The sequence below is a fragment of the Sorghum bicolor genome, chromosome 5 (genome assembly GCF_000003195.3).
Source record: "Sorghum bicolor cultivar BTx623 chromosome 5, Sorghum_bicolor_NCBIv3, whole genome shotgun sequence".
Classification (NCBI taxonomy): Eukaryota; Viridiplantae; Streptophyta; class Magnoliopsida; order Poales; family Poaceae; genus Sorghum; species Sorghum bicolor.
In genome coordinates this window covers 38,943,595-38,951,704 of record NC_012874.2, presented here as the reverse complement: position 1 = coordinate 38,951,704, position 8,110 = coordinate 38,943,595, and the positions used below count along the sequence as shown (strand labels likewise).

The window sequence follows — 8,110 nt, the reverse complement described above, 5'->3', positions numbered from 1 at the left end:
CTTATGCCTTGGGTGTCTTCCTTCTATGTGCGAGAACCTTACCCCAAGAATCCTCTCAGACCACTTGGTTCCTTGTCCTATAGTTGATCTAGTGCAATGCTTATCTGTTGTTGCATGAGCCTCATAATCTTTTCATGATAAATCATGTTGTTGCTCTGTCGATGAAGCCCTAATCTAAGTATCAGCTTGGTCTCTTGAATCTCGTTTGTTTAACCTCCAACTCTCCCTAATCTTAAACGTTATCAGTGATGATCTCATGTAATCATTTATTTGGTAACTATCCTGGTTAAGATAGGGATTTTGTGGAAATTAAAGCATGAATCCATGATCAGTTGTCTTCGGTGAGTAATATATGTTCTCTTGTGTTGTGTTTTGGATCTTCAGGTCACTTCCATGTTGACTCCAAACCTTGTGACTACCTTTGCTTTGCTATCCCTCCGTTGCACAATGCTTGTTCATACGACCAACTTTTGTGCCACAAGAAATTTTTCATTGAGTGTATGATTAATAATGGTGTCATGAGTAGTAGCTAACGGTGCCGCGATGAAACCGAGGGCCTCTTGTGGGTGGCCGACAAAAGGATGTGCTGCTCGGCACATGCTGGTATCGAGGTTTCTAGTCATGATCCATTATGGAACTATACCAATGAAATGTCTTCTTGTGACTTTTCCCTTCAAAATCTCACCATATCATATCGAAATATCCCTATATCCATCGAGATGTCATAGGACATTCTTCTGAAGTCAACCAAAGGTTAACCATTGAAGAACAAGTCACTGATATAAAAATTAATAGACTGCAAGAGGTGGTAGACAAGTGACACTATTTCACTATCCTACAACGACAATGAGCATTTAATGAGCAACATGGGTCATCCTCATCAAACTAGAAGGACACCCAACACTTAATGTTGGACAAGTTATCTGTTGAACAAGCATCGATCATCACCATTGTGCTTATGACCTAGTTTTCCTAATTCTTGATCTTTATGTGCATCACAGTCATACAACTAAAGTCAACCATCTTTGGCATGAATCCTTATCTCTTGGCTTTGGGTGTGACCAATTATTGAGCATCAACCGTAATTGTGGTGGTTAAGTGTGAAGCTTTAGAAAATTTTGGGCTAAGAGGCAATTGATTGGTTGCTAGTAGCAAGGCTAATCTCAAGGGAAGTAATGATGGAATGACAACTATGAGGGATATGTTTTATCAAATCGTGAATTAAACATGGAGTTAAGAGATGTCTTTTCAGTCTAGAACACTGCCATTGCAGCACCAAACAAGTTTAGTATGTACATGTTCTGCTTATGCAAATGTTGCCTGTTTGAGCTGAATTTTGGTCAGAGGTTAGAAGACTAATGGATCTAAAATTTTTATCAAGTTTCATGCAGAATTGAGTGGTAATTGGTTGAATACTTGCAACTGTTGGTGACCTCTAGGTCCCACAATCATCTCTAGGTCCCACAATCATCCTTCTTCAGTAGTGGTTATCCAATTCCTACATCACTACAAGAAATCTGGGCTTCTGTGACGATTACGATTACTAGATGACAGAACACCAATCTGTCATAAACACAGGCTGTTTATGACGACTGTTTAGTGGATGACAATTGTTTATGACCAAACTGTGTCTTCATCATAAACAACATCATAGCATCTAGCTGCATGGGATTTATGACGATAGATTGTGACAATAGTTAATTGTCATAAAATATAAATCTATTATAATTATTTTTAAAATATCTTGTTATCCCACATGGCCATTGGTGCACACTATTATATGTCCTAGGTGAATTATTTTCATCCTACTTAACTCCTAGTCCCACGTAGGATTGAAGGAAGAAAATTTCAAAAGAAAATACCAAAATGTTGGTATTTGTGATGATAGATTGTAACAATAATTGATCATTATACATATAAATCTATTATAATTATTTTTAAAATGTTATCTTATCCTATTTAGTCGTTGGTGCATAGTACCATATGCCCTAGTTATAGCCCCATGTAGGATTGGATAAAAAAATTCAAAAAAACACCCTAGTTATAGCCCCATGTAGGATTGGATAAAAAAATCTATTATAATTATTTTTAAAATGTTATCTTATCCTATTTAGTCGTTGGTGCATAGTACCATATGCCCTAGTTATAGCCCCACATAGGATTGGATGAAAAAAATTCAAAAAAACACCCTAGTTATAGCCCCATGTAGGATTGGATAAAAAAATTCAAAAAAACACCAAAATGTCGGCTACCACAGGTTTTGAACCTGGGACCTGCAACCATTTAGCCCTCAGCCGACTGCGCTAACCAAGTGTTCGATAATTTTTGTACTCTAGAGTTTGGATGCTGGCAAAAATGAGATCTGAAATTTGGCAGGCTGCAGGTCCACCGCTGGCTGCAAAAAGAGATCCAAAATCCGTTGGCTACAAAAAGAGATCCAAAATCGTATCCCTTTCACCATGGTGGACGCCGCCGATCCACACCTCCAGTTCTCTTTTCAGTTTTGTTTTTAGTTTTGTTTATTCATTTAATAGGTTTTCCAATATATATTTTTTGTTTATTCAAGACTTTTGTAGCTGGGACCATCTAGGGTCCGGTCAAAGTGTTTTTTCTGAGAAATTCAATGTTTGATTTGGTCAAACTAGGTCAAACTAGCCAATAAAAGACCTCAAATGAAAAACTTTTGAATATAAAGGAGTTAGAACTGACCAAGGTCTACCTTTTAAACGTAGTACATTTTTGCATTTGGAAAAGTTCCAATAAACTCTAGTCACATTTTTGAAAACCCAAGGCGTGACTTGGTCAAACTTGGTCAAACAACGCACTAAATGACATCAAATGAAAATCTTTTGAATACAAGATAGTTAGAGCTCATCAAGATACACATTCCATACATATGACATTTTTGCATTTGAGAAATTGTTTGTAAACTCTAGCCATAGTCTTGAATCACACATAGACTTTATGAAAATATATGTGGGACATGTGGATTTAGAACTGCACTTTCGTAATACTTTGTCAAATGCAAAAATGTCTAATGTATCAAATGTAGATCTTGATGAGTGGAACAAACTTGTTATTTATGACTTCTCGAGTTGGGGCCGTCTAGGTTCCCGAAAACGTGCGTGTAGCCATAAAAATTTGAAATTTCAAAATTTAAGTGATCCAAACCTTCTGAGATGAAAAGTTGACCATTACACCAAATGTGTGTCTTGATGATATGGACAAACTTTGTATTCATGACTTTTGTAGCTGGGACCATCTAGGGTCTGGTCAAAGTGTTCTTTTTGAATATTCCAATGTTTGACTTGGTCAAACTAGGTCAAACTAGCCAATAAAAGACCTCAAATGAAAAAATTTGGAATACAAAAGAGTTAGAACTCACCAAGGTCTACCTTTTATACATAGTACATTTTTGCATTTGGAAAAGTTCCAGTAAACTCTAGTCATATTTTTTGAAAACCCAAGGCATGACTTCGTCAAACCTGGTCAAACAAGGCACTAAATGACCTCAAATGAAAATCTTTTGAATACAAGGTAGCTAGAGCTCATCAAGATACACAATCCATACATATACATAGGACATTTTTGCATTTGAGAAAGTGTTTGTAAACTCTAGTCACAGTCTTGAATCACACATGGAGAAATAACTAAAATAAAAGTTATACATCTCGAAAGGATATACAACATTGTAGTTCACAACTTTATCATTTAAAGTCATTTTGATATTGAAATATTTATTTTATAATATTTTATAGAAGTTGTAGTTAATGATCTATAGTTATATGCTCTACAGTCATAAGTGAGAGTGTAGTTGTAGTTAAGGATCTATAAGGAAGAAGCAAACAAAACAAAAGTTGTAGATCTCGAAAATTATGCAACATTGTAGTTCACAACCTTTTCTTGTCAAATCGGATGCGGAAATTACGTTTGAATTCTCACATTTGAAATTCATTTTCTCAAACGATGTCGGATGGAGAAACAACCTAAATAAAAGTTGTAGATATCGAAAAGTTATGCAACTTTGTAATTGACAACTTTTTCATTTAAAATCATTTGTCTAAGAAAAATTATGGCTGAATTTCCAAATATTTGAAATTCAAAATTTTCAAACAATCTAGGATGAAAAAATGATCAAGACTAAAGTTGTAGTTCTTTAAATATTATAAAAAATTGTAATTGACAAATCTTTTATTTGAATTTATTTATAGTCCGAAATAGTACTATATTTTTTTTGAAATAATGTTATTTAAGAAAAAAAAGCCATAGTGGTTGCGGGTGATGTAAAAAGTCAAGACGATAAAAGCCTCGGTCATCTTCCCGCGTACACCGAGTTGCAACCCATGTGCGCCCGCGAAAGAAAAATGTTTGCCGCGCTATGGTTTTGACATGAAAAGTCATATATACCCTCCAACTGGCAATCTGTATTATTCCTTGTGAGGTCAATTTCGAACTTCTCCTCAGCCGAGTGCCACACATACATATACGAGCTAACCCTAGAAATCATTCCCCACATCCACATCTCCACAGCCGCCGCCCAAGAACACACCTTTCCTCCTCCCGCAGCCACCCGTTGCCTCCCTCCCAAGACGATGGGGCCAGGGAAGAGGACGCGCGGTGGGAAGAAGCCTCCTCGCCCTCCTGCGGTCCTTCCAGATTCGGTGGCAACTTGTTGCCTCAGTCCGACGAGCACGACGATGTTGCCAGGGAAGATGACGCCCGGCGCCAAGAGCATGCCTTGCGGCAAGAGCTCGCCTTCATTCTCTTCTTCAGTCCTTCCAGATCCTGCGACAATCCCTCACCTCTCTCGCACGAGCAACACGATGCCAGAGATCCTAGGTACCTCTCCCTCCCTGGGTCTGTCTGTCACCTCTCCCTCCGTAGGTCTCTGTTCTTTGGCTTTGGTGGAGAGGAAGTCATCGTGGATTAATTTGATTAGCTTTAGGCTTCAAGCGGCCACTGGTGACCATGCTCCTCATTTTAGAGTCTCTCAGCTGCACGACAGAAAAAAGTGGGGGGATTTTTGGTTTCACGATTTTGCAATTGAACTGTTTGTCCATGGTCCATCTCTCCCATGTTTTTTTGTTTACGAATTTTTGAATCATAAATCTAAAAAAAATGTTTTGAGAATTTTTTTGCTGCATCATTTTGAGCTAGCTTACAATTTCAATTTTTAAGTCCAAGAAAAAGAATTTATAGATTTGCGTTGGTACAGCAAGAGCTACTATTGGACACACGTCAAACATGGACTGAAACAATTAATCCAGCACTCTCCCATGTATAAACCAACATAGATTCTGTAGTTTATGCAGATCCATCCAGCACTCTCCCATGTAGGTAAGCGGTAGTAGTTTAGAAAATTGAGTTCTTTCACTTGTGCTTGTAAAGAATTGTGTTCTGTGTATACTATAAAGTTGCTAACTAATTTCATACCCACTGAATATAATTGATATATGCAGATCAGGAAGACATCGACTTAAGCTCTTTGAGGGCACGTAATATATTGAGGAACAATCAATATGCTCAGCGGTTGGGTGTTCGTAGACTAGCAGAACTATTGCAGAGTTCATTTGCAAAGAAGAGATCTGTTGAAAAGATTTTTGAGAAAAAATCTAAGGTACTACAAATCAATATCTCAAGCTGGTTGGGCTATGCTCATTTATTTATACAATTGATCCTAGTTTCTGCAACTGATTTTGACATGTCTTTGTTTTCTTTGTGAGGCTTTGTTACTAGAGGAAGATGTGGGCAACAGTATGTTACCACCTGGTGATTGTGTCAAAGCTGGAACAGGAAGAACATCCAAGAGAGTGCTAGCACCAGAAAATAAAGAAGATACAATGAGATGCACTAGGCAAAGGGCTGCAAGAGAACAAATGTCGACCACTAGCCTGATTGAAGCCACAGAGGGTGGACTGGAACCTGAATTCTCTGCAAACCAGAATCAGGGCGGGACCAACAATATTGAACAAGGCAAGAAATTTTTTTGATGTCATCTAGTTGGATGTTGTTCTTGAGTTTCGTGATGGAGGTGTTTAGATCCAATGAAGATATCTGCATATTGATAGTGGCTCTGCTTAATGCTATATGAGTTATAGTTGATAGTAGGCTCTCTACTTCATGCGAGATAATCTGCTGCTCTACCTTCATGTTTTGTTGTGGCAGCGGGGGATCAGCTACTGCTGCCCTTGTTTTGTATGGTAGAGGTGTGTCAATATGCCATTCTTGTAGTGATATACCTCTACCCAAACAAGGATAGCAAGTGGTGACCAAAGCTCTAACCCCTGCTGCAGCAAAACATGGATGGAGAGTAGCAGATTATCTCACACTTCAAACATGTAAAAATACGCTCATGTTTTATCTAGAAAATTATATCCGTTTAATTTGATTACTCTGCTCCTGTCATGCTTATGCTTATTTGAGTTGACACGAATTAAGTTTATTAATAGTATCCACTATCAATGTCAACTAGAATGCTTGTGCTGGATGACATGTTTTTGTGTTATGTGTGCACTAATGCCATCATGTTTCTCTCAACACTGTAGAAGCAAGAAAAATACAAAGACATTGAGCTCACTGCTGTTGATCTATTCAAGGAGTTGCATTGCAGCAAAACTAAAGGTTTTAGTGAACCTGTGAAGAAAGCTTACTAAACTGTTACCTCTTTTTTCCTTCCTTTATTAAGTACCTTGTGCAAGGAACCTTTATTTATATAATGATGCAACACTGAAACCGTGCTTTGATTGCTAGGATGATATGCATGCCCAGGAAGCCCTTCCTTCACCATCAGTAGAAGATGGGCAGCAAGCTAAGACTTCAGTAGAAGTTGTTTCCAAAGTGCTGCTGAAGTCAAATACATTCCTTCGCAATGTTGGAATTCAGCAGCCTGCTGCCAAGACAACCAATGTGGTAAAAGAACTACAAGCTGAATTGGATGTAAAGAAGCTAGAGTCTATAGGACTTCAGCAGGAGCTTGAAAGATTGAAGGCGCAGACACAAGAATCTGAGGCAAAAGTGGACAAACAAGCTGAGGAGATTAAGAGCCTGAGAAAGATGGCAGCAGATACTTAGAGCCTCATTCGACAAATGATAACATTTGGACAGGGTCAGATCAGTCCGCCCTAAGCTTCCTGTATCCTAAGGTACACAACTTTAACTTGTCTCTTGTGTCTTTGCATCCAAATCAAGACTATTAAACTATTTTTTGGTGGCTAAAATTTGTGCATGGTTTTTGTGTATGGTTGAACAGGAATTTGGTGGCTGATCCTGAAATTTGAGGCTAGGATCCCTTTTGGTATTGGAGCAGCGCTGCTTGATTGCGTGTCGTGGTGGATTTTGGTCTTGGTACTTTTGTGTATGAGATTTTGGTTGTTGGAATAGTGTTGGCTGGTGGCAAATTTTGTGGTTTGGCTGTGCTTGGAGTATTCGGCTATAGTTTGGCTCTATGCATGGAGTGTTAAATCTGTTGTTGTAGGTTGTTGGAAGCCTGGAATGTGGCTGGATGTCTTTTGTGTATGGAACATGTATTCTAGATTATTATCAATGGCTGCAACATAATCTATTGTATGGGCTGACTATTATAATTATGCAATTGCTAATGAGGCCTATATTCTGAGATTATATTTTTTAAATTGGGCTGCTATACAATATGGGCCTAGATTATGATGTTGGGCTGCAATAAAACAATGTCAATTTGTAGCTGGGCTCAAAAGACATTTGCGCTAATTGGACTGGTTTCAAATGAAAAAAAATAAAAAAGGCCACACTATATGGGCTGAATCTGAACTGCCACGTCATCTGCCACATCACATATGCCGGATCACAATATACATGGTAATATTTTGTTTAATATGTTATGACGATTTTGTCCTGTCATTATATCAATGACGTGAGAGCTATTGTCACTATATCAATGACGATGTCCCCTGGTGGTCACAGAAGCTGGTTAGTGACCCACCTTTTGTGATGACAGTCATTTCGTCACTGCAGGCAGACAGTGACAGGAAACAGACTCTAATCGTCATAATCTGTTTGTCACAGAAGCCCAAGATTCTTGTAGTGCATGCCTTGGGTACGTTCTATGTGTTACCTAAGAAGTTGCACCTGATTC

The 8,110-nt window shown here is 38.3% G+C and overlaps 1 protein-coding gene across 3 annotated transcripts; it reads left to right on the top strand.

Annotated features, from left to right (window-relative positions):
- Positions 4,498 to 7,615, top strand: LOC8075753. Of its 3 annotated transcripts, XM_021461760.1 has the most exons (6): positions 4,499 to 4,839; positions 5,460 to 5,617; positions 5,724 to 5,973; positions 6,546 to 6,621; positions 6,751 to 7,142; positions 7,250 to 7,615. In XM_021461760.1, the coding sequence occupies exons 1-4, from the start codon at positions 4,593 to 4,595 to the stop codon at positions 6,569 to 6,571; spliced, it is 681 nt and encodes a 226-aa protein (XP_021317435.1). In that variant the 5' UTR covers positions 4,499 to 4,592; the 3' UTR covers positions 6,572 to 6,621; positions 6,751 to 7,142; positions 7,250 to 7,615. The 3 variants fall into 3 exon arrangements, with proteins under 3 accessions (XP_021317436.1, XP_002450716.2, XP_021317435.1); XM_021461761.1 differs by lacking the exon at positions 6,546 to 6,621 and having other exon boundaries at positions 4,498 to 4,839; XM_002450671.2 differs by having other exon boundaries at positions 4,498 to 4,839; positions 6,546 to 7,142.